Genomic DNA, 27,641 nt, shown 5'->3' on the forward strand with positions numbered 1-27,641 from the left:
AAACCTTTAGACAGGAATGATAGTCCAAATAACTGGTCAGACCTAGGTCTCAACTCTAAGGTCAACCTAAAAATGTGCAATGGGATTTTGGCATGATCTTGTCCTAAAACTCAGGGAATAGTTGCAGAAATCATGGCTAGGGAAATGGAGACAGTTATGTGCTGGAAAGCAGGTTTTGCAGATACAAGAGATGGCCCCTGGGCTTGTTATAAGGAGCCTTTCCATCGAGTTATTAAAGTAAATCCATGGACATTTAGATGAATATATAACTTCTGTGAAAATATATAAATTGTTAAAAGTATCATTTACAATCTATTATGCATTTGCTTTCTGACTGAATGGGTTGCTCTAGATGTCACCATCATCAGCAGAGTGGGAAAAGCTGAATCGGGGATGTTGTTACAGGCTGGATTGCAGCTATGTTAAAATGATAAAAACGAACTACTGTCCTTCAATTTTAAATAAAAAGGTAACCACACTTTTGACATCAAGCAGCTGAAACAACACTCCTCCTTAAAATACATGCAAGTAACCACACCAAAAAAAGGCTCATGCAAAGTTCATGTTAACAAGAGTGTATCGCTGTTTGTTTTGTGACTTTCAAGGGTGATAATTTTTGCTTTGATTTTCTTGAGTTACTATTTGCTTAGCGAAGATGGTTGTTAGCAACTGCAGTTACTGCGCTTTTTATCATGTCTCTGAGTTTAGTGAAGGCAATGATTTCCATTAGAAATTTTAAGGTGAGTCTGGAAATGGGAGAGCCGCTCCTACAAAGTAAAAAGCTATTCAGAGAAAAGCTAATTTACTGAAGCCAAGACAAAGAGATCCAACAGATAGGGAGAGCACAGCTCGCTGCAGAAAACAGTGAGTTCTGTATCCAAAGGACACTAAGGCATTCTGCAAGACAGGTCCAACTACTTCACTTCTTTGCCCAGAGTCAGCAGTCATTTAAAATATAATGGTTTCTAGCCTGGAAAGTAGCACACATTGAATCTACCTGACCCAGGGTAATCTAAGCTGAAAAAACAGCACAGAGAAATTGGAGCTGTCCTCGTGTGGTTTAGACTTCAAAGTTCATCCACAGTTAGCACAACCAATGCCATTCAGGTGCTCTGTCTGCTGACAGCGCTGCACAGGAAGGAACAATTTTGTCCTGAATGGTGAATCTGTCTACTGTGCGTGATCTCTCACTCACCAGAGGAGATGGACTGTGGGTAGACTTTGGAGGTAAAAGAAATCAATGGTATTTTACTAGTCAGGTACCTACAGAGCATTAAAAGTTTATCAGCATTTTGACAAGGCATGGCAACACCCTGAGCAATAAACTGAAATGTGCTTCTGAAGGACAGCTCTTTCAAGGTCTAGATAGGCATAAAGCTGGGAATCTTACAGATGTTCGAGAAGTAAGGCAAAAAATTAGTTAGAGCACTAATGGGACAGAGTTCTGGAAAAGAAGGGAAAACAGGTCATGTGAAGCTCTTTAGAAGCAAATACACAAATGTGTTGTTTATGTAGTTACTTATGTGCCATTTGCTTTGGAGAGATAGATATATCCACCTTTCATGAGAACCACTAAAAGGACAGGGAGAAAAAGAAGGAGAAATAAAATGTAATATGGAAAAAAAGATAGTTAAATTGGCTTTGCAGAGAAGTCTCACTCTGCATGCCCTTCTCTGCCACCACCACCATCCTAATTTTTTCACTCAGTGCCACATCTATGGGTCTCAGGCATACAGATCAGGACATGCCAAAAACATGAGTTCAATTCAAATGAGTTCCACAAGATGCAGACATTTCTGCAGACTTGCTTGCAGCATCACTGCTGTCCCTTTCAAGACCAAAACCTAGATCTTTTGCCCATTATATGAATTATTTACATGGCTTTTGGCCAGACAACTTAAATAGCTGAGAAACTGCTCCAAGGCTACTGAAAATGCAGCTCACCTTTATCCACATTTAACACATTCTGGAGACTGTTTTCTCCACATTTTAAATATTTTTGCCACTTAAAATTTCTTACCTGAAGAGTTTTGACTTTTCCTAAAACGTTCTCCTGTGACATTGCTTGGACGGCCTGTTCACCCTCTGTTCTCCCATCAGGTATAAAAATACTGTCATGGGAAAAAGCTCGACTGCCCATAGAATAGTGGGAGGACCTGGACAAAAACAGTTAAAAAGTAAATAAGCACAGCAATTAATTTATGAGAGTGACCCTTCATGTCATAGCTGCCCTGCTGTACAGATTTTCCCTCGCCCTCCCCTTCTACATAAAAGCTTTGAACATTCTCAGAAGAGAGGTATCCAAACATTTTCGGTTATCAAAAGTTTAATGGAGGTACACAACTCCTTCACATACAGTTTCCTCCTTGGAAGGACATAGAGTGGGGTGTTTTTAACAGGCATGTTGAGCAGCTCAATCAATTTCCCTCAGAAGTCTCAAATCTAGGGTACAGGGTAGATGATAATGATGCATACATTACCACTCTGCATCTTTAAGAAAGCCTCTATTTGTGCTTAGTCCCAGTGCTTGGGACCTGATGTCGTTCTTAGTCCAAGAAGGAGAGCAGGTCCCAAGCAAAGTTAGCACTGTTATACAGAAGAGGTAATACACTCTAGTAACCTTCTTCTAAAGGGCTACCTTGTTTAGCTGATCACTTAGCTGTTCCTATCACCGCCGAAAGGAGCACCCTGTCAATAAAATGTTATCCTCAAACCCCCGAATTGATATGAAGCTTATTACACCACCCCTTGTGAGTTTGGTTAGCAACAAACAGCGAGAGATGCCTGTGTGTTACTGTTAAACTAGATACCGAAGCTGAGGAGGGGAGTGCGCCACGAATGACCTAGTTACATGGCTGTTCTAAATCCATGGGCAAAGGGATTAAACAAAAAGTAGTCTAATTTAGTGGAGATTTTAAAGGCTCATCAAGAAGACTGAGAAGAAAAAACAAAAAAAAAGGTTGAGAGGTTGTTACTTGAGGGCTTGGGGGGGCAAATGTTTCAGTTTGAAAATCATCTCGCCTAGAATATTTTATGGTGAGTGGAAAGCCAGTAAAATACAAACACGACAAAAGCCACAGTAGAAGAAAATAGAACTGAGAGGTCTCCCTTTAATAACCTATTGGTAACTCTGTGGAACCCATTTACAGCTTCAGAAACAATCTGGAGAAAAAAAATAGATACTTTTTATACTGGTCTAACTAACACTACTTTCTACGTGTTATAAAAACATTATAAACAAACACTTCGCAAAACCAGAGGGAGGAATAATTAAAACCAGAAGAAAAATTAAAGCCTCACATATTTAAGAAAATCAGTATTCTATCTTTTTCTCTTTTCTAAAATGTGCTGTTTAGAAATTGCTCAAAATATTTCTATTCATACTTTGAAGTAAAATATATTTGGAATGTATACATTATATTTTTTATCCTGTTTGGTTTTTTTTTTTTCCTAGGGTATGGAAATAATCTTTTTAAGTAAAAATGATAACCTTTTCTTACCAAGAAAGAATGTTATATAGGGTTACATTAGCCTTTTATAACTGATAAAGTGATAGGCTATTCTTGACTTTTATAACAAAATTTCTTAGAGGCAACCAGAAAATAATAGAAAAAAAAGCCAGCCACAACCTCTTACTCTCTCTAGTTTATATTTAAAATATATTTACACTCTCAAAATAAATCATTTAAGCTTTTGGGGAGAACACACAGAGCTCCCTATACCATTTCATCCTCCATGCAAACACAGACTAACTGAAAAAGTATCTTTTACTCAAAATTAATAGTTGAGCAACATGCTCCATTTGAAACAAATCAGCACACAATCAAGCAAAGAAGTGGTCAATATTTCATAGCATTTTTAGCCGTCAAAGAGGGGGAACATTTAACTGATGCTATATTCTATTTTAGATTTTTTTAAAAATAAAAACCACAACTTGACTGCCTTTGGCTGCTAAAGGTAATACACCTTCTTCTAGAAACCTTTTATTGGAGAAACCATAAAAGTATATTTTTAAACCCTCTTCTAAAAAGGTTTCTATATTGAATTGTCATGACTCAGACTGTACACAGAGCTATGGTCAAATTGCAGGGCACTGGAATATATCTACCTTCCTTGGCTATCCAGGAATCAGCCATGGACCACAGTTTGAGAAATGCTCCTTGGATGGAGATAAATTCCTAGCAGGCCTGGCTTGCAAAATGAGTGGTCTGACATGAAGTTGACTCTTTTTGTATAACCATGTAGGTCTGTTTGAACTGAAAGCTGCAGCACTGCCTTCAACAAGAGGGGAAAAATCCTGTATTCACAACCAAAACTGCGGGGAACATGCAAAATTTGACAAACCAACCCATGTCCACCTCTCCTGCATTTGCATGGCTCAATATGTGAAACTGCTTCAGGTGCAAAAGGCAAGGCCAAGGGGAATTTATAATTTACCTTTGAGCTGAGAGATCTGCTGAGGATGCATAATCCAGGTCATATTGTGCTCCAGAGAGGAACCTCTCAAAGATTTTTCCAGCAATACTGTGGCTCAGATACTTATGGCTTCGTCTCACAGCTGTTCACTGTGCATATGACACCATTGTCCCCTTTTACTGTCCAGTGCGTTGGCATTCTCATACTTCAAATTAGAGAGCTCATGTTTATCCCTATTGTTTGTTACAACTAATTAGTAGCCAGGGGTTGCAATTCAGGCACTAAAGAGCTCAGTGACTTGTTTGCAAGTCATTCTTGACCTTACTAATGAATCTGTTAATATTTAAGTCAGGAACAGCCAACCTGCAGCTCTTGAATGAACAGGGTTTGCTAGCACTTCAAACCCCAAAACTGCAGCAGATCAGCAGCAGGGATGCTCTGGCAGTAGGGACTGCTCTATAATCTGAGTCCCTGAAGTGGAGTAAATGAGCAACTGCTGAGGTCAGTGCTGATGGGCTGCCTCGGACATGGCTGTGGGTGAAGAACTTCCCCATCCTGCTACAGAGCTGAGGATACCTTTAGTGGTCTAGTCTCACCTCCTGTCTGTGAACTAACCCAGTGAATCTCCTGACTGTTTGAGATACACAGGACACTGTCTTTTGGATACGTGCAGATCTGGGTTTATGGCTAGTGTGATCAGGCTTGTTAAAATGTCATTTAAAGCTTCCTTTGGGACACCGGGGTCATGCAAAACAGCTTGGGAGCTTCATGTGACCTGCAATGGCAAGAATATCACCACTGGAAGTCCAACCCTATCTCTGACAAGTGCCACAGGGCTACCAATGGCAGGTTAGGATCATGCTATGAACGTACAGCATCTCTGTTTGAAGCTCTCCCATATGCCAGCTGCTTTCAGTTTTGGCACTTTCTCATTACATAGTATCACACATTTTTGTTTCATAGAGCTGAGGTCAAACATATTTTAAATGTTTTGTCCGTTTTTGTTTTCTTATTAACTTGCTACCAAAACAAACGTACTCCACATTGTCAGAACTCATGAAACTTTCACAAGAAACCCCACAGTGAATTAACCTGACTTCTCTCTACTGCATCCCCTCAAAATGCATTGCAGATATACTGGATATTTCAGAACTGGGTGACTGAGTGATTTTGCTAGCCACACGTCCAGTAACCAGTAAGTGTTTTAAGAATTTTGCTTAAATATCTATGTAGGCCAAAGTACATCGGAACAAGCATATTCACACACTGCAGTAACATAGTTTCTTTTAGAGGCAAGTTTAACTAGTGTTTAAGATGATTTCCAGGCTACTTGAACTTTGTGAAGGTCTCTTATTTTACTCACTTGGAGCCCACAATCCTTTCAAATCTTGCCAGCTGTGAGTTTGACAGATTATAACACAAAGGTCCTCTTTTCCACCCTTTTTCTCACTCTTCTTATGTTCTACTTTTGGAAATACTGAATTTCTTTTAAGTCATATTACAGTATGAATAATTGAGCTTTCTTCACCGCTACCACCATTCCCATCTCTGAAGTTTTTCTTAGAAGCCTTTATACAGTAACATCCTCACAATCCACATCTAGAGACTGTGCCCTCTCCTCAATTAAAAGGCATGTCAACATCAGGAATGGTTTTTGATAGATTCATGGTATGTCAGAGACCTGGGCTACAGTCATGGCCATGGCTGAAGGTATTACAGTTTCAAGGCACCATATCACTTCCAGAAAATGTGGGAAAACAGTGCCATCAGTTTATGAGCACTTCTGTTGACAGTACCGATGATGACACTTCAAAGGCTGTTTGTGCTGAAAATAATTGGATCATCATCTGACTCACTTCCAGAAACCTGACTAAATTTAATGAATTATGGATGTGCTATACCAAAATACAAAGCACTTTTAGCAAATCCTTAAAGATGTTCTCTCTGAAGGTGTGTTGCAAACCAAGTATCATGTTCCAGTTTCAGTTTCGATACACAAATTTTCAAAACAAGTTTTCTCACACTCTAAGAAAAGTTAAATACCATTCATTCTCAGAGGTTTCTTGGCCAAACCTGTGTCCCTCTTCAGATTCCCAAAGATAGGTTGGAATACTGAGTTTCTCAGCAAAACTAAGAACACACTTTTCACCTTCTTTTATTAGAATGAAATTCTTAAGAACTACTAAATTTTTAAGAATGTACGAGGGGTTCTTTGATACATGTGGGCTTTGACACAAAAAGAGCACCAAGACATGTCTTCATTTTGAGGGTACCCCGAGAGCATGAAAGTACAGCAGAGCCAACCATCCCACAGGATTTTTACAAATAATTAAGCCCGTAGTGTCAAATGGGTGGGAAATAGAGCAAGATATGGAGTACAAGGACCACACCACATCTTGGCCGTGGGCATGACTTGGACTCCTAGCCCAGGTTTAACTGTATTTAGCTCTAAAAAGAGTTGCCTCAAATACATCTTACCCCTAACTAGCTTTCTTCTGCACAAAATGAGTATGTTTCTCAGACTCTTTGTTTAACTCAGTGCTGATAAATGCATTCTCCTGGAAAGGGAGAGCACCTTCTGTTGTAGTTCAGACTTCCCGAAGAATCCCAGAAAACCACAGGTAAAACAGTTTACATAGATATTGGAAGTATCATAGATCTAATGTATGCATGTATGAATTTGGCTTGCAAAAACCTCTGTGCAGTAAACCCTCTTTCCACTAGTCACTCTTGCTGAGGTGTCTGTGTGTGCTAAGAAACTGGGAAATATGATACAAATCCCTCACAGCAGAATGGCCCTGAGCCTACAAGAAGAGGTTTACTCCTCTCACATGAAGATCAGCAAACTGGGAGAGACTGCTTTTTGGACCCTCGTCAGCCATCCACTGCTATGCATCGTTATAATTTAGAATGCAATTTTCCATCAGGTCTAGATACTCCAAAGTCAGGACTAGGTGAGGTATCAGTCCTTCTCCCTTCATCCTCCTCCATGTGTGTTCCCATCACCTCTTTTGTGCTTGCTTAGTGCTTGTGGCTCACATGAAACAATTCAGAGAGCTGTTCTGACTGAATAACCGACTACAAAAAAAAACCAACAAACCTCCAACAAAACTTAAAAACCCACACAATTTTCTGGTCTGGCTCACACAAGTTTCCATGCTAGCTGCATGTTCAGAGTGTTGCTGGAAGGAGTCAGAGAACTGCAGTCCAGACTTCAATCAGCATATACTGCTGTGGATTGTACCCTTAAGTACATCAGAGTACAGGCAGGAGTAATACTGCACAGAACACAAGGCTAAGTTTACCTTGGTACAGGTGGCTATTATGTTTTAGACCCCATTTTTCCTCAAAGCTATTTCTCCTGTCAAAGACAAATGTGGGGTCCTTAGAAAGAGGAAGTTTTGTCAGCATGGAACACTGAGGTCTCAGTTCTTGCATAATCCTGTATCAGTACATTACTGTAGTACAGAAAGCTCGTACCACCAATTGCCTCTTTGGTGTGTCATAATGTTCCTCCCACTCCGATATTAAAGAGTTAGAAATAGAAACTGGAAAATAAAGGGAAGGAATGAGTTGTTCTGTTCTTTCATGTTTGCAGAGACTGAGTCCAAAAAAATCCAGCCTCATGACTTTTACTCTTTTAGATTTCCATTAGAAACCAATTCTGTAATCAGTAGAGTTCAGAGCCAACTTTTTAACATAGAGCCACTTTTAACACTGAAAAATTCACAAAGCATGCAGAGCAAGAATGAACTTGTTTTAGCCAGGTATTGACCCTTAGTATAATCCCTTCAAAGGTGTCCAAGAGTCACCTCCCAGAATAGTGCCCCAGGGAAATTACAAATGCAGTGATAGGTTGCCTTTACTTAATGTTTTGTTTTTAAAAAGAAATTTGATTCCAACTCTTTGCATCTCCCATGAACGTCTCAAGGGCAGCTAGAGATGAAAAACATAAATTGCATTTTCTAGTCATTCTAGAGGTGCATTAATACTGTAATAATGGAAAATGGATTGTAATTCTGAGCCATATTTTTAGTGTCCTCTCTTTCATCTGTCATGCTGGAATGTGAGTTTTAGTTCTAACTCATGCCTAGATGGGGAATATTGTCCGTGCTGCAACATAACTCTGAGTTACAACTGCGCTTAGACAGCACACTGCTTCATTGCATTAAGAACCCCGAAAACATGGTCCTTACAAGCTGAAGAGGCAAAAGGGAGATTTTTTGGCAGGGTAGTTGAAGGATTCTTTTTCATAAAGTAAACTTAGGGATCATTTCTGTGCTCAATCTAAAGATATATCCCTATTGCCTTCAGGAACTGCCAAACCTCAGGGAACTAACTCTGGGAAAACTGTATAGTCCCATAGTTATGACCCACCACAGTCCAGCTGATGCCAATGACCTGTTTTGCAGTCTCCGTGTTCGTAGCTCTGCTCATTTCAAAAGACGTCATGCAACATTGTCTTATACAAAGCTCCAGTTTGATGTCGTCAGGAGATCTGTAACCTATGATCTTACTGTAAATTAATTTTTTTAAAAGTAGGGATCAAGTCTAGTTTTGAGTAGCTGATGAATCTTTAATGCATGCTAATAATCTAACTAAAATCATGGTCGTTAAGGGCATAGAAATTAATCATGGGAGGTGTTAGGGTCCTGAGTGCACTAATAAGCTTTAATGTCCCTGACCAGCCTCGCCTGGGACCTCCACCAACATACATGGGGCCAGGAGCTCTATTTAAGATCACAGCTGAGGCTTTAGTCCCTACCTGAGCTGTACTGAGGGGGTGCTGGTCTCCAGCTCAGCCACAGCTGTGCCTGGCCGTGAAATCCCTTGATCTAGACCTCAATGTACAGGCCCATTTCCTGGCTTGCCCTTGGCCCTGCTCTCCCACTGTCAGTTGAGAGATGAGAAAAATACAATTACATTCACTTTTCAGGCCAGTCTCTATGATGACAAGAGGGCCATTTCAGGCAAGGTTTCCCCATTCCTCCTCCCTGACTGCATGCCACTCAGTACACATCAGAAATGGCCACTCATACCGTAATTGTGGCTCCTATTCCTGTGGTGCTCAGCTGTAATATAAACTACAGAAAAGGTGAAACAACTCTAATTTCACCAACATCTTTAACGAATCCTATAAAAGGATCCATGCAAATGAAGAATTGGAGAGAGCAGAGCTACTCTTTGCCACAACCTTTTCCGTCCTGGAACACCCTTTCATTCTCATAACACACCTTGTAACCAGAAATAAGAAAGGTATTCAACATGGATCCATGTCAGCTGACACAAGTGAGGAAAATCCAGGTATGCTTTGTTTCTAAAAGCCTCACAATAACCACTTGTTGCTTTGCTCTGCTTGGCCTTGAAGAGATACTTACTGAAATCAGAGTGCTGTTAAGATGAAGTCTCTGTGAGAAGGTGGACACCAAGCACCACTGCACCAAAGCACTCCCACTGGAGTCAGGCAGGCACTCAAAACAAGACACTTACAAGGGACATTAGGAGCCTGACAAAAGCTAATTGCAGAAATCAGGCTAATAAGCAAAAGAAAAAAAAAGAAACCACCCAGTGTATGAAAATTGGATGTGACGGGGGAAGATATCTTGGGAACTCTTTGAAGCTACAACTGGGTAGACAGATTGCCTTTTTTTTTTTCTCTAGATTGCTTCACACAGAACTACCCAATGCTGCATCCTCATGAAATTGTCCGAGAAGGAATCAGGACATTTCCCTGGACCCAAAACACAAAAGCTTGTGATTCTCTAGTTCTGGTTGTTTCCATGTTTAGCCAGCATCTTCAATTCATAGGGATTTATGAATGTGTAAGTATACTACCAGCTAATAAAGCAATACATCAGATAAAGTTTTCTTATTCTTCCTATTTTAACAAAGCAGATTCTTGCGAGTTATCGTTTATAAGTTGTTGGGTTTCCCTCCTCCCCGCTCTCAAATTTAGAAACTGAGCAGCTGAACTGTGAATCATCTTCATGAGAGCAAATGCTCTAATAGTCATGCAGAGAAAACAATACACAGGCATTAAAAGCCTATACATGAGGCTTACAATTTGAGTTGGAGGTAAAAGCAAGACTTCACTTTATGAAGATTTTAAAATATCATGAGCTGCTTTTGGAAATTTTGGGACAGACTGTATGCCAACAACTACTTTGATATATCTGCTTTGAAAAGTCCATCTAAACAAGATGCCAAAACCAGACCCTACTGTGGGATTAAGCCTTTAGTGAAATCCCCGAGGTGGCCTGGAGCAGGAATGTGAATCTTCTTGTCCTGCTGCTGATTGTCATCTGCAGCAAATTTGATGTTTACAGGTAGTACAACGTTAAGAAAAGAAGAAAAAAACATCTGTCCTACCCTTTTCGTTATCCCCTACCAAAGTAACATGGGAGACATTCTTCATGTGAAGCACATTACCCATTGAGATGATGTGGAATCTGAGCTGCAAGGTGAACGTGCCATCAGAGCAGGGGCTGGGATTGTCAAAGAGGCAACATAAAATCCAGAAAGAAAGACACCAAGCAGTTTCTCCTGATTGGGTGGTTTGGGGGGTTGTTTGGTTTTTTGGGGTTTTTTTTTGCCTTACTTTATCAGTCACTACATATTATTTTAAGGTATATGCCAGGTAATTACCTGAGCAATAATAAAAGAGTCAACTGAGAGATGAGGAAAATATAATTGGATTCATTTTTCAGGCCAGTCTCTATGACGACAAGAGTGAACGCCATTGATCAGCTGTTAGTAACCAAGGCCACATTTGATGCAGATGAGTTGTTCTCATTCACATGAAATGCAAAATGAAAATTAAATGTTCAGAAACTAAAATGGGGATACAAGAGATGAGTAATAGTGAACAAACTGTATCACCTCCTAGACCTGACTTATATAATATGCTGTTACTGGAGGAGAAGACGACCACAAATACCTACAGAAATTCTCCAGATGAACGTGCTGTTTAGAAAAATCAGATGAACAATTTTGTTTTCCAAGGTAAATGCTCAGCTGGGAACAATCACAGAAAGGATGGCTGAGCACTGAACAAGCCTCTCCTATCTTTAACTTCTGTGAAAACAACCACAAGAATACAGGTTCCAATCTGCACCCTCCAGAAGAACCTGCATTTAATTTGTTGTATGTATTATCTCAAAGCTGTGATATTCTTGCTATCTATGGATGCACAAACTCAGTATAAACTGCACACAGCAACGAAGTGCACACAGGCTGAAAACAGACCTAATGTCAAAAGTACACCTAGTGCTGCTTTTTTTTTCCCCCCACTTGTTGCCATCATTCTCTCCTTGCTTAGCCCTCCTCCTATCAGTAAAGAATTCATAAAATGGCTCCTTCTTCTCCTATACATTTCTCTGTGATTAATCATTTGTTTCCAATTTCTAAAGGCTTCTTTCTCCAATTTCAATGCATTGAAGAGATCATGATTTAGCCATGTTGATAGCTATACCTCCTATCTTTTCTCTGCCTGAAAATTTATGTTTGTGCCCTTTGTGGCCATTCAGGCACAGAATTCAAAATTAATCTAAAATGAAAATTTACACTTTACAGGCCAAATACCTCTTAGATAAACAATAAGAGCTGTCTGGAATTTATTGCTGAAACCACAATTCGACTGAGTGATCAAATCTCAATCACATTATTTTCCCTCTAAAAAATACTTTGAGGAAGGCCAATAGTGGCCAGGTGCCCTCCAAGAAATGTGCTCTGCAGGTGCCCCACCCCATGGAAGCCCTGTCCATGCGTTACTGACATTCTTTCCACTACTGCCCTTGGCGTCTCTTAAGCAGAGACAAGCCAAATTTGCACTATAGGTGCTGATGGCTGATACGAAATCACCATATCCTCTCCATGTGCAGACTGTCTGCAGCGTTTGGACTCAGGTATAAAATACCAGTGAAACAGCCCAACACACCCAGCCTCTGACATAAATTACCTTTAGCAAATTAGTAAATGAAGGCCTCTTAAGGTGACAATTAAATGCCTTTTTTTTTTGTCTCCCTGATGCTTCTTCTGCTCTTTTCAAATGGAAAGATTGGCTCTTGGTGTTGGCAGGTGGACTGCCTGGAGAAATTCAGGAGAAATGAGGAGACAGCCGCTCACACAACTTGGAGCTCCATATAGATGTGTGACCTGAATTGTACTGTATCTTTGGCACTGTGTCCTGGTTTGTCACCCTGGGGCCTTCCCCCTGGGAACTTCAGATCACAAGCAATAAAACTCCTGATACAGCTTGGGAACACACTGTGCTTCTTGCTCTATCTTTGGTCCATAGAGAGTTTATTGCTTATTTTGCTTATCTATATAGCCTAGTGATGAGAACTGTGCAAAATATTTGCATTAAATCCACATGAGGCCTGTCTTTGAGTGCAGACACTGGGCAAATATTACAAAGAGTACTGAAAGATTTTCCTTCAGCTCTGTGTATGTCCAGTTTACATTTCTAGAATTGAAGTTTCCTGACGAGGCGTCAGGACAATTGTTAAGGAAAGATAACTTTGAAGTTCTGCTGGTAAAATTGTCAGAAACCAAACTTTACCTTTGCAAGGGAATGCTTTCAGCTTCTACAATCATTGTAGAAGAAATCAGTGCAAGTATACAATCTCTCTGAATTGTCTGATCAAGTGCAACAAGGATACAGCTTGAATAGCAAATAGCAACTTTGCTTGCCAAAATGAGGCATTTTCAAAGAACTAATACATTTGGAGAAATCATACTGCTTATGTATGTGGTTCCCACAAGCAGAAAAGAAGCCAAATTCATTAGCTGAAGTAGTAAACGCCGTACAGTTTAGCAGAGCTCTACTAGGCAAAGAGCTGGGTGATTCGCAGTCCAGTCCCAGTAGCAATTCATGCTGACAAAGGTTCAGCAAATACTGGGCAAAGTTGTTTATGAGACAGGAAATCTCCCATGCTTTCTTCTTCACAGGCAGCCTTCCTTAGCATATATAGAGAACTAAGATCTTTTGGTGCTTTCTTTGTAATGGGGATGACTTTATGTAGGTGACCTGAGAACAGTTTTACAGGGGTTATGTGAAACTTGATAGGGATTTACAAATAAAGGGGTCCCATTTCATGGACAGGTACATTCAAGAGATTGAATGTTACTGAATCTTTTCCCTGGAAGAAGATCAACGTTGTCACGCTCGAGTCTTAAAGACCTGACAGGTCTACTTCCAGGTCCTTTGAAATATTGCATTCAGCCCAAGTAAAGGCATTCTTGGGCTAAAAAAAAAAAATAAATGTAATTCCCTGCTGCACATCAACCCAGAATGACAAACCTTTTGTAGGGCACCACGCAGGTGTCCTTTCAGGTATTTCCCTACAATGCTTGCTGAGTGACAACTGTGAGAAACAAATATAAAATCTTACAGCGTGCCAAATTGTAGCCTCAGACAGAATCTTCTGGAGACTTTAGTGAAGCTCCACAAATGCAATTTAACTCGTTTTGTGATGAGCAGTTCTATCTCCCAGCTCACATGGTTAGGACAGAAAGTTAATGAAGACAGTTTTAACTTTGTAAACTTGAGGAGGGCTATATAAAAGTGGGAAAAGGAATTCCACTCTTTCACAAGGCAGGGCAAGACAAATTGCAGTAGCAAACCTCCCACCTGGGAATTGCAAAACAACATGGATGAATAAATAGTTTTCGGTGTGCATGTATCAGGATACCAGGGAAGTTATTTGCATCTGATGAGTGCAGGAAGTAGCTGTAAGAAAGAATGGACAGACAGATCTCTTTGGCTGTTTCCAGCTCAGCTAATCAATCTACCCATATGCAGATTACCTAAATTGCTCCTGGTATGTCTGCATCACCTGGTCAGTGCAGTCTCCATTAGAGACTCAGGCGTTAGCTCTGAGCAAGCTTGTAAGCCAATACACCACACAGTGAAATACTAGCCTTAGGTCTTGGAAGCAATACAGATCTCTTATTTAGCCTATCCTCATTTATCTTCTTGTCTCTACCTTCCTGAAGCAGCTTTCTTCCTTAATATCTTTTCAAAATAACCACCTCTCCCTCCCCAAAACAAAACAAAAAGTCTACATCTGCAGATAACAAATTAATGTACTTTACAGGCTGATGAAGAAATATAGCTCTATTAAGAGAACGGGAGCATCCCTGAACTTTCATTGCACGACAGGAACTTTCATTAAGCTTCTGTATATATACAGTTGTTGTACATTCTTAAAGAGTTTGAAGCAGATGGTTTTATAAAACAAGTCAAGATTTTGGTTATATAAATACGCTACTAGTTATCTGTATTTGCTCTGGTCCATTTCTATATCAATAATGGAAGGTATGGTGGTGTATTTACTGATAGACAACTTGTAAACCACTGTGTATATTATTTTACTTAGCTTATCTCTCCATTCAATTCATAAACATTTGAAATTATACTAAAGGCAAAAAAATAGAACGGATGGAAGCAATGCTGCTGAAAACAAAAAGGTGGCAAAGCTAAGCTCCCAAAGCAAGCTAATGCGCTGCACTGAACATCTATGCTTGTTGTAAGATGAGTAACGTAGGAAATGCTACCTACAATTTGAAAAATAGTATCAAATCTCACCTATATTTGCACCATGAAGCCTGACAGGGAAAACAGGGTTTTGACTGAGTATTTCTAGGAGGCTAAACCAGAAGCACCTCTCATGAATCACACGGGCAGAAAGAAATGTTCCACTTGAGGTGAGTCGTGGGACCCTTCACATTTGCTAATCTCCTGTGATTTAAATTGTGCAGCCTAGTTAATTCCACTAGAGAATTACGTTTAATGCCTTTATCAATTAGAAAAATTAATACGTTTAAAAATGCAAGTATTTAACACTCTCACAAGGGTCTGGCTCGCCTTCACTTCACTGTTTGGAATGGGACAAGTTCCCATATCACTGTTTGTTTCTGGGTGCAGCACTGCATTTTCAGTTACGCTGAATGGGAAATCCCTGATAGCAAGATGATGCCCTTTGTTTTGCTCTTGTTCACTAGTTTGCTTTTGAGGCAAAAGGTTCTGTAATTTCCTACAGTCACTTGGCATCACGAACACAGGCAACGCAAACACAGTAGCAGTCAGTCATGTCTCCACCTACAATGTGGCCATGCTCAGCCTTGATATTCTGAAAAGCTGGGACAGGCAAAAGAGGTGCACAACATTGCACTGCAGAAACCAAAAGGGAAACGTAGAACTTAAAGAATTTCACAGTATGGAACAAAAAATCCAGAAGAATAAAAAAGAAAAAAACCAACCCCACATTTTCACAGCTATGAATTTGCACCATTGAAAATATTGTGCAGGGTGATGTTTCTGATACATATTTCTTTCTTCAGCAGAGGCATTTGGTATGGTTCTTTGATCCCCTTAGATTTTTTGTTACTTTCACACTCCCCAGTGCAAACAGTTCCTTTTTTCCAAAGAAGCAGGCTTTGGCCAGGAGTCAGCTAACCTCTCTGAGGCTGGAAACCTCTCTTTTCAGTTGGAAAGGGAAACAAGTATTCCTGACCCAATTAGTTTGTGCATCCGGTCTTGGTTTTTTGTTGTTATTGGGGTGGGGTGTTTTGTTTTGTTTTGGGTTTGTTCTTTGTTTGGGGTTTTTTGTTTGTTCTGTTTAGGGTTTTTTGTGTGGTTTTGTTTGTTTGTTTTTCGTTTTTGGTTGTTTTTTTTTTTTTCCCCTGCTCTGTTCCTAGTTAGAGATTGCTGACTAGTTAACTCTGTGCAGTTTCTTTCTCCCATAATTTCTGCAGTAAATTCTCATGCTCTCCTCCTGTCCTCTCTTGTCACTGGAATATGATCTGATTTCATGGTCCCTCTCTCCCCTCTCTTCCTTCTTCTACTCTACATTCAATTCAGATCAGAATAAAAGCAGCCTGTTTGTTGACCCCAATTACAATGCAAAAACTGTACGAGATAGACGGAAAGAGGACATCTCCCTACTGACCCAGAGATACCACCTTACAGGAAAAAGTACGTGAGAAAGTATCTGTAGCAGCCACTTCAAGTTTCCCTTTCCCCAGTTTTAAAAATGTGGATTGCCATTAATACCTCTGCTCAGGTGTTCACCATGGAGTTCTGCTAAACCACGGAGCAGCATTCAAAATCATTTTTGCTTTACCCTGACATTTCTTTTTTTGCAGACTGGCACATGTACCCAATAAGTAACACATGCAAGAAGCGATATCTTGGGGTCTACAGCAGCAGGTGGCATGTTGAGAGGAAGGACAGAGATTCACACGCTTCCCAACAAGTGTCATACAACTTGCTACCTCTCAGCGGAGGGAGAATTTAAATTTAGTTCCATTAAAAGCAGGGAGAACAAGCCTTGCGTTTGCATGGGCTGGCAGCAGACACGCACGAGCTTACCTCAGACCACTGTTTGGCTCTTCATCGGAGGAGAAGGTGCCGTTGCAGACGTTGCCAAAGGAGTGGCTGGGCTTTAGTTTGGCTTCCTCGCAGTCTGATGCAGGCTCTCTTTTCTTCCTCTTACCAAAGAGCTTCTTGAAAGGCTGGAATTTGCCTGCTTTTTTCTTGTCTGTGGATTACAAGACAAACAGGCACAGGGCTGAGGGACGCGGTGCCTCAGCACGGCTTGTGAGCATGCACCACGGCAGCAGCTTCAAAGGAAGAATGAGGTCAAAGAGCAAGTCACCAGCCTGAAGCAGCCTGGTGCTTGCCATGTAAATGCGAGGCAGCAACTCACTGTTGACACGTCATGTTGACAAAGCAAATGTAAGAGCATTAAAACATCTGCTCTTGAGTTTAAGGATCTGCTTGGAGGTGTCAGTGCAGCCCAACATTTGGATGAAGAGAAAGGATAATTTTGTAGAGCCAGAATTTCTTTATTATTTGAGGCTCAGTTTAGCCTTTACACCACAATATTTTGATCTTTTCACCAAAAGACAAGTACTGCTTTGGTCATCCCACTTCAGCAGGTGCTGGATCCTCTGCCTTGAATTAAAAGCAATTGAAAATAACCTACTCTATTTTACTTACGTAGTCTCGTAACTAGACAAGTCAATCTGCAAATGAACAAAGAGAAAAGGATAAAGTTCTTTTGGTTTGCTGGTGGTGCTGGTGGGTTACTTCAGTAAACATCCAGCTTTATATCAGCAAAGTCAACGTATTTCTCAGACTTTTTTCCCCCGAGTAACTGAAGATAGAATTTGACCAAGCATTTCTTCCTTGAGATTCTTAAATTTTAGAAGTTGCACCAAAAAAAGCACGGCAAAAAGACAAAACAGACATGAAGACAGGAAAAGAAATTTAAAAGTTAACCAGAAAAATCCCACTTCTTTTTTCCCACCAAAGACTGAAGAAAATAAATGCAGCTTCCTCACATCTAGTAAAAAGAAGTACCAAGAGTTTGTTGTTAACCCTTGCAAAGAAGGGGTTAATTTCTTTGCTTTGGGATGTACCAAAGAATTTCTAAGACATCATAACTGTCAAAGAGCTTAATTTCTTTTCTGCCTCTATTTAATTTTGCATTGAATCTACTTAAAACAAGCTATTAAAAAAAAAACAACAACAAACAAACACCACACAAGAACCACTTTTAGCCTCCTATCATAATCCAGTTTGAGAAGCATCATGCTTTACTGGTGACAAATATTTTCACAAGCTATTTAAATCCCTATATGTGCTTTTTCCCCAGGCTGCATGCGTATGCATTGCCTCAGAACGCTCTACTCTTCCTATGAGATGTTGCTGATTGCAAAGAACGAAAGAAGGTTCCCGTAGGAACATTTTACCAGGAAACACAAATAATCTTCTGTAGTTCATTACCACATCAGGTTTTACACTCCACTCTGCTATACCTGTGTATGCCAAAGCCACATCTGGGTAACACACCTTTGTAGCTGCTGGAGGCATAACTACAGGGTATTTAGAGAGAGAAAATGTGCCCAACACATTGCGATCTGGCTACTTCCAGTGACAAGCGTTTTCCAAACCAGCACAGTGCCAGCGAGCATGTATTGAACCCAGGGATGGGATCAAACTTAGACAAGGAGCAAGAATGCTAGCCCTTGTGAGTCTGATTATATCTGTACCTGATTATGGATGAAGCAGGAAACCTAGATTAAAATTACCAAGTCAAAGACGCAACAGATCGTAATTCTGCATTTCCTTTACAGATCTCTAAGAAGTTTACATGGGTATCATTCTTCTCATCGGGCAGTCAAGATACACAGCATTTGTGCAACTTCGTTAAGACAACAAGGCATCCCAGGAGCAGCATAAAGATAACAAGCTCAATTATGAACCTCAAATTCAGGCCCAGTATTAGAATTTTTCAGTCCAGAATTGCTGACCCACATGAGCAGATGAGGAAAACAACAGCCACTGAAGCAGCAGTTTTACTAGCATAGAAGAAAAAGGGGTACACAAGTTTACTCTCCCCTGCCCCCTAGCTCTGCTTTCTGTAAGCTGACCAACTCACATCTCCAGCCAGACCAATTGCTTGCTGCTCAATTCTGACTTTAGAGAAATATATTCTTATACAAAACCCCTAAGAGGCAGGCAGGCAGTCATGCAGAGAAAGAGAGAAATTATTGCTCTAGGCCACAGCTGCCCAAACCCTTCATACACTTCAGAGACTGCCTGCAAAAACTCATAAATCAAATGGTACAGTGTACAGGAGAGAAATCATCAGTACCAGACACAAGACTGGATGAAAAAACTGTTTTTCTACAGTTCCCGCTTTGCCTGCTTCCTCAGCCTTCTCTGAAAGGGAAGGCTGTGTGATTCCATTTCTGCTGGTTAATGTAATTTACTGCATAAATCAATTCAACTACAGAGTTTCTAAAAAGATTTTCACTGCCATTCATCCACACTACCCTCACCCCCTCCTTTTTTGGATGTCTTCAGATGTAACTGTGAATTATCTCATCAACTCCAAATCTACTGTACTGACTCACCAACTATGAATCTAGGTGTTGAACAAGTAAGACAGGTCAACACAGCTTTCATTTCATCAAAATGAGTGAAAGCCAACATGGTTATCTCCAGCCAAGATCTGCTTTTCTCTCTGTGGTTTAACATGTCCCTCAGCTGTTTCCCTGCTCCATACCCCATCATCACAGTTGTCACATGACTAAGCATGAATTCTTTAAATTAGGCTTCGTGGCGCATCGCAAAACCAATGAACACCCTTCCTACACAGGCTGCACATGCTATTCCCCATCCTGCCAGCGCAGAGATAAGGAGCAGGCAGCCCTTCTGGGTTTCTAAGGAGGCAATGCCTGGCCGCTAAGGCAAAGTCTATTTATGCAAATTTTTCACAAGATCTTATGGAGGAAGATGTGGGATGATATCACCTATAGGGTAAAATGCTTCCTATAACAGTAAAACAAGTACAAGAAGGAATCCAGACATTGGCAATGCAACAGACAACACCCTGCGCAAAAGCCTTTCAAGTCTCTAATGCTAGTGTTCAAACATGACTCATCCCTCTTGTCTGTCTATACTGCAGAAAGAAAAATATGGTATAAAAAAGGCTGAATGTTGGGACATTCAATGCTGTCAACTTGTGTCAAGGGCAATTGCTGAGATAGCCAGGAAACAAGCCTGCTTACACGGGCCATTTGCTTCTCTCCTTAATCACTTGAATGGGAATCCTACAGATCCAGCCCCAAGAGAACACGGGAAGTCAGCAATTAAACCTTTTTCCTGTCTCTTTTTCAAACCTCTCTTGTTCAAATCACTGTAAACAGTTAACAGTAAATCAGTTTTGAGTCACAGAAAAACATGAGGTGTGAAGGCGACAGATAAACAAGGTTGGATACGCTAACTAGAATAACACAGCACATATGGTAAACGCTCCTTTCTCAGCTTATTCCAGAAAAGTAGCAGAGCAGATTAGAATAATCTTTAACCTGTCATATAATTTGTCAGCTGTATAAAGACATGCAGTGCTGAACAGAGAGCCAATTGAAGCGGAGAGCATCAGCACCATGAAAGCAGCACATGGTCCCTCCACACCTAACGACAGAGGGGAGACCAGTAGGAGCAGCTCCTCTCCCACTCTCTCTTTCACTCTAAGGCTCCCTCAAAGAAAGATGAAGGCCAGTGCTAAGGGCTTTATTGCCGGTAAATCAGGCATGGCCTTTGGACTCCAGCTGGCAAAGCCTTGGCACCACACCAGCTGACAAATCCCCATAAAAGAGCTCGTACTTAAACTACTCAAAGGTCACCCAAATCCATTGGGATTCCTAGGCTGTGATGTCTTTCAAAAACTACACAGAAGCCTCAACACAAGCACAGGTCAAATAAAGATTTAAGTGCTGCTCGTACAGAGGGAAGAGATTTAAATGATTAGAAGGAGAGCAAGCAATGTATCCCAAACAACAGACATAATGCAGGGGTGAGGCTGTGCCACTGGATGGGACAGAGGAGATGTCAACACCACTAGAAACATCCGAAAAATCATTTTCAAGCAAAACAAGTCTCACATGAGAAACAGAAAGCCTCACACAAACATAGAAAATACACCTAAAGACGTAACAAATTGTTTGTTCCTTGCAGCTTTTCCTCCTTGCTGTGATGCTGGGGGCACTCAGAGAGGGATGGGTGGGACAATCTGTGGGGCGAGACCTCTCCAAGCACAGCTGACCAAGCAAAAGCATCAGCTGGTAGGTAGAAAGATGATCGTTAAGGGGAAAAGTAAATAAAAGCAGGATTTATAGTGACTTTTTAAAGTTGAAGTTGTTGTGGCCAAGATTTTTCAAACCTATTGCAAAATTTTGCAATGGGATTTGCAGAGATTTCACAGACATGTGTTCATCATACGAAATGCAGTACCTGTCTGTAATACCTATCTGTAGTGTGAGATATTGTACAGGAGCTGTCTCCAAAGTAACGTGTTCCTTGTCAGTGAATTTAATGGCTATAAAATGTGGTGTAATAGACTAGATTAATGAGGGTATGAATTATTAAACTGAATAGGAATTTCTATAAAGAAGTTAGAGACTGGAAATCTGCATCCATGCAGCATTAAGAACTGCATGGCAAGGAGAGGGCAAGTGGGTTACTGGGCTGTGGGTACAATACAGCAGCCTAGGTGAAAAACAGAACTAAAAATACTGTTAAAAGGATAAGTTGACTGACATCTCCAATCACATCTTTACAGCAGAAAAAGGCTGTTATGATGTACATTGCCAGTATCAGCAATAAAAAAAACCACCTTGATTTTAAGCTAATGGTATGCTTATTTATGCTCTTTTCAAAATTACTCAGCGTATCCACCACCATAAGCACTGCCCTGTCGAGCCCTGGGCTGGCCATGCATCTATACAAACTTCTTTTCTTTTCAGGTCCCCACTGAAAAATCCACCCTGTGTCCCCACCGGCCCCGTCTGTTCTCACAGGGTGCAGAGCTTCCCTGTACAAACTGGGACTGACACTTGCCTCCAGCTTTCCCACCCACTCCACATCTCAGTACATCCATTTCTGTGAGTCCTCAGAGCTGCTCGTTATTGCTGATACATTTGCGTTCAGAGCTGGGAGCAGCGCTCCCCAGAGAGACGACTCCAGTCCTCCAGGAAAGGGAAACAAATTGTTTGGGGGCAACCAAGCCGGAGAGCAGACTCTGCTCTGCTTAGCCATGTTCCCATGTTTTAAAATAGGCATGAGCTCCTGTACCTATTGTAGTTCGTCAGATTTCACAAAGAAAGTTGGTTTCTGTCTGCTTTCTGCCTCCATGATCTGCCCTGAGCCCATTGCCCTCTTTTCCATATGCAGCTAAGAAAAAATGCTGGGGTTGATGGACGGACACAATCCAGATGTACAAAGCAGACACAGACATGAAAGATCCCAAGGAAACATTTAAGCTAACACAACAGGCATAAAGACTGACCTAGAAAAGACTGACGCTCATATTCTACAACGTAACTTCTCAGCAATGAGTTCAACTGCATGAGACACTTAGCGTCAGCGCCTAAAACTCGTAAAGAGGACAGTATGCAACAGTCCCGTGCTGACAGAGATAAGATGAGATAATATAACCAGAGACGAAATCAATACCTGAGAAACATTAAATGAAAACAAGATAGAGAGGGCAACAAATTGGTGCAGCCACAGTGGATTCATGAAACACCTAGGCAAAAGCAAAGGAAAAATGGCACACCAATGTTTCCTGTTTCTCCAGGAGTGTCAAGTGATCTTATAAGATACACTATTTCTTGCAAGCCTTGTCCCACAGAGAAGATGAGGTATTCTTTGATTACCTGATATAAACTAGTAATACTACCTAAAGTATCCATAACACAGCGAGAACCAATCATACTTTCCAGAAATGTCTATTTTTCCTTGCCACCTGCAGAAGCAAAAGCATTTCCCTAAACAACAGCCCATTTTGTAATATTTTTTCCTCCCAAAGAAACCATATGTAGCTGTTAAGAAACACATATGAATCAGCATAATAGAGTCTATTAATGTTCAAACACCATAAAATATACTTTATCATCCAAAGCAAGGAAAGAGCTATTTCAACACTTCTTTTTGCACAACAAGGAAGTAACAGGGAAAGTAAAACCTTATTTTACACATGTCAGGGCAAACGGGCTTAACCTCTGCTGCATGAGGATTGGCACGGTGGTCTTTAGAAGCAAGGAAGATAAATTAATGAAGAAAAGGAGAAAAGAGCAGTTTTAAAGTGTTTAGATTACACTAGACAGAACTAGAGCCAGGTAAATACTGTTCCTTTCTACTTCTTCACTCTCATTTAGACCGGCAAGAGTCTCACCTCCCTTCCTTTTTGAGCTCCTGTTTTCCCCATCTGCAAATCAAAACCATCCCAGCCAGTCTTTCTATTTCTGTGCCTGTTATTTTTATTAAGTACCACAATGGGCGGTCCTAGAAGTCGGAAAGCCTCATGTTCCTCACCCAACTCTTCGTTTCAACACCAACACCCTGACTCTGTAAGCCACCCTACTACCAGCCTCATGCAGCACTTTTGGGATGGGGAAGACACTGCTCTCTCAAAAAAACCAGCCAAACCTAGAGCAGGCAGGTCACTTTGGGAACGTGTGGGATAGGCAAGGGATAGTGGGGACTTTCAGCAGGGTTGACAGTGCAAGGATGTTGGTATGAACTTCAGCAGCAAACAGCACTGGGTCCAGCGAATTTCCTCATCCTTTCCCAGTTTCCGGGGGAAATCCCCAGGTACAGATTACACAGTGAGTAGTCACAGGGTTTAAAACAACCTGGGGTACGCACCTTTAGTACAATGACAGCAGCTAGCGGACTTCATACATATAAGTGCATTTGTGAAAAGGTTAAGTAAATGGGATAGATGTTACTGAGGTGCTGGGCTGCATTGCAGAACATATGGGATAAGATAAAACCTGCTTATAATATCCCTGGGCTCAGTGATGCATGTGAGACTTTTAGGAAGGAAGAGACCGCAATAGCTTCTGATTCACCAAAAGAAATGTTCATCCATTATGTAACAGAATGAGGAAGTTTTGTTTTATAGGGCAAGACTTATTAACTAAAGTTATTTATGGAAGACCTTTTTGGTATGCTGGATTTTATCTGAGGTTTCCAGATCTGCATTAAACACTTGAGGCCAACGCAGTAAAGAGATGTTGGCTCATTATTTCCTCCTCAGTGAAAAAAACTGTAAAACATGGAATTCCCTCAGCAGATTCATTTCTTACATGAGACAATTCCTGCCTGAAAGCATTTAAAACCTGAACTATTGGCCAAGGTGCAGATGGAAGGATAAACCTCCCAAAGGCAAAGCAACTTGCCTGAGGCCCCACTGCCAAGCGGTCCAAAGTCCAAGGAATGCAACACTAACTGGCCAAACACCTCCTCGCTGCCGCTGCCCCTCCCCAGCTGCTGGCAGTCATCTGTACCTCCTCAAGGCTGGCACAGGCTGCTGACAGGTGAGGATCTTACACTCAAACCACTGTTACTAAGATTGTTCTTGCAGGAAATTGTTACATGGACCCCTTTTTCTGCCCCGACAGCCCCTAGAACAAGTCCTGTATTGCACTGGTCAACACACTTGGATCATACTGCTTCCCATTTTTTCCACCAGGAGCATTTCATCCTTACAGAAACTACTGGCTTACCATAGAAAATGTTAATTTTCATGAAGGCATCGTGAAACTCATTGACCAAACCTCTTCAGTGATAAGGCGCAAGGGCTAACAGCATGCTTCTGACATCTACTGATAAGACAAAATTGAGAGGGATCCTTAACTCAAAGGAGAATCAGAGTGCCATGCCAGAAAGACTGGATGGCTGGAGGACCGGGATACAGAAATGAGAGGCAATGTTGAAGTACTGTATACAAACTAATTTGCTTAGGGCATATTGCTGAGATGTTCTTCCGATAACTTGGCCCTGATCAGCTAGAAATGGGTGAAAAGACAGACCTGGCCGCATCAGCTATCACAGGATAATTATAAGGCAGCACTGCAGTTAATCTAGCACGGAGGTGTGGCCGAGGGTAAGTCAGTCTACACCCTGCATCAAGACTGCTTCCACAAATTAAAAAGATGGGGCATTGTCATAGGAGACTCCCTTCTGAAGGGAACGTAAGGCCCAATATTCAGACAGACTTCTTAGGGGAGCCTGCTGCCTCCCTGGGGCCCAGGTAAAAGATGCAAAGAGAAAGCTTCCTGCCGCAATACGGCTCTCAGATTACTATTCATTACTGATTTTTCAGGAAGGCAGCAACAAAGTTGCAACTAGAAGTCTGAGGGCAATCAAGAGAGACTTCAGGGTCTTGAGATGACTGGTTAAGGGGTCAGGAGCAAAAATAGTGTTCTCTATCCTTCCAGTTGCAGGGAATGATGAGGGAAGAAACAGCAAGAACCAGCAGACCAATACCTGGTTCTGAGCCTGCTGTCACTGGCAGAATTCTGAATTTTTTGATCATGGGTTGGTCTACATGACACCAGGCCTGCTGGCAACAGGCAGAGTACACCTGTCTCAAAAGGGGAAAAGGATCTTTGCAGAGGTGTTAGCAGAGCTCATTGGAAGATTGAAAGAGCTTTAAATTAGTTTTGAAGGGGGAAAGGGATAAAAACAGGCTTGCCTGAGATAAGCCTGGAGGCAACATGCCAATGTTTGAGGGATGGTGTGCTAGTGAGGTCCTTTGGTCATCTTCTCAGTGGAGGTAGGGGTTGGAGAGCCATGAGGCAGCAAAGACACAAGGGTTATGGTTCTGTTAGAAACCACAGAAGCACCTGAGAACGATCATGTAGGAATTAGGGTTTCTTCCTCCAAAAAGGAGGTGGGATCAATAGCCCAACTGAAGTGTATCTACACCAATGCACGCAGCATGGGCAACAAAGAGGAGGAGTTGGAAACCACTGTGCAGCAGGACAACTGTTATATGGTTGCCATCATGGAAACATGGTGGGATGACTCACACAACTGGAGTGCTGCAATGGATGGCTATAAACCCTTCAGAAGGGATAGGCAAGGAAGTAGAGGTGGTGGAGTAGCTCTCTATGTTGGGGAGTGCTTTGACTGTCTAGAGCTTAATGATGGTGACCGTAGGGTTGAGTGTTTATGGGTAAGAATCAGGGAGAAGGCCAACAAGGTAGATATCATGGTGGGAGTCTGTTATAGACCACCCAACCAGGATGAAGAGGCAGACAAAATATTCTTTAAGCAGCTGGGAGAAGCCTCACAGTTGCTAGCCCTTGTTCTTGTGGGTGACTTCAACTTACCAGATGTCTGCTGTAAATACAACACAGCAGAGAGGAAACAGTCTAGGAGGTTCCTGGAGTGTGTGGAAGATAACTTCCTGGCACAGCTGGTGAGTGTGACAGCCAGGGAAGGCACGCTGTCAGACCTGCTGTTTGCAAACAAGAGAAGGGCTTGTAGGTGATTTGATGGTTGGAGGCTGTCATGGGCATAGTGATCATAAAATTATAGATTTTTTGATTCTTGGAGAAGTGAGGAGAGGGATCAACAGAACTGCTCCCTTGGACTTCCAGAAGGCAGACTTTGGACTGTTTAGGAGTCTGATTGACACAGTCCCCTGGGAGGCAGTTCTGAAGGGCAATGGGGCCCAGGAAGGCTGGACATTCTTCAAGAGGGAAATCTTAAAGGCACAGGAGCAGGCTGTCCCCATGTGCTAAAAGACACCCAGCAGGGAAGAAGGCTGGCCTGGCTGAACAGAGCACTTTGGCTGGAACTCAGTAAAAACAGAATAGTTTATGTCCTTTGGAAGAAGGGGCAGGCAACTTAGGAGGACTACAAAGATGTTGTAAGGTTACGCAGGGAGAAAATTAGAATGGCCAAAGCCCAGCTAGAGCTTAATCCGGCTACTGCCCTAAAATACAATAAAAAATGTTTCTATAAACACATTAGCAGCAAAAGGAGGGCTGAGGAGAATCTCCATCCTTTATTGGATGTGAGGGGAAACATAGCAACAAAAGATGAGGAAAAGGCTGAGGTACTTAATACCTTCTTTGCCTTAATCTTTAATAGTAAGACCAGTTGTTCTCTGAGCTGCAAGTCAGGGATGGAGAGCAGAATGGAGCCCCTATAATCCAAGGGGAAATGGTTAGCAACCTGCTACACCACCTAGACACACACAAGTCTATGGGGTTGCATGGGACCCACCCAAAGGTACCGAGGGAGCTGCCAGAAGTGCTCACCGAGCCACTTTCCATCATTTATCAGCAGTCCTGGCTAACTGGGGGGGTCCCAGTTGACTGGAGGTTAGCAAATGTGACACCTGTCTACAAGAAGGGGCAGAAGGAGGATCAGGGAACTACAGGCCTATCAGTCTGACCTCAGTGAATGGGAAGGTTATGGAGCAGATCATCTTGAGCGCTATCACACAACGCGTACAGGACAAGCAAGTGATCAGGCCCAGACAGTATGGGTTTATGCAAGGCAGGTCCTGCTTGACTAACCTGATCTCCTTCTATGAACAGTGACCTACTTATGGATGAGTGGAAAGCTCTGGATGTTGTCTACTTAGATTTTAGTAAAGCCTTCGATACTGTTTCCCATAGCATTCTCCTGGGGAAACTGGCTGCTCATGGCTTGGATGGGTCCACTCTTTGATGGGTAAAAAACTGGCTGGATGACCACGTCCAGAAAGTTGTGGTGGTGAATGGTGTTAAATCCAGTTGGTGGCTAGTCACAAATGGCGTTCCCCAGGGCTCAGTATTGGGGACAGTTCTGTTTAATGTCTTTATCAACGATCCGGACGAGGGGATTGAGTGCACCTTGAGTAAGTTTA

General features: G+C 41.7%; 1 protein-coding gene across 5 annotated transcripts in view; it reads right to left on the reverse strand.

Moving 5' to 3' along the window:
- Positions 1-27,641, reverse strand: part of CRACD (capping protein inhibiting regulator of actin dynamics) — a 147,588-nt gene that overhangs the window by 26,504 nt on the left and 93,443 nt on the right. For 3 of the 5 annotated variants that reach the window (XM_075091423.1, XM_075091424.1, XM_075091425.1), the window contains exons 4-5: positions 16,790-16,958; positions 2,021-2,156 (exon numbers count right to left, since the gene is read on the reverse strand). In XM_075091423.1, coding sequence (XP_074947524.1) covers positions 2,021-2,156; positions 16,790-16,958 — 305 coding nt within the window. Of the gene's footprint in view, positions 1-2,020; positions 2,157-16,789; positions 16,959-17,419; positions 17,439-27,641 lie in introns of those variants that run through there. The other 2 variants (XM_075091427.1, XM_075091426.1) reach the window with 2 other exon arrangements.

Source organism: Phalacrocorax aristotelis, chromosome 4 (genome assembly GCF_949628215.1).
Source record: "Phalacrocorax aristotelis chromosome 4, bGulAri2.1, whole genome shotgun sequence".
Classification (NCBI taxonomy): domain Eukaryota; kingdom Metazoa; phylum Chordata; class Aves; order Suliformes; family Phalacrocoracidae; genus Phalacrocorax; species Phalacrocorax aristotelis.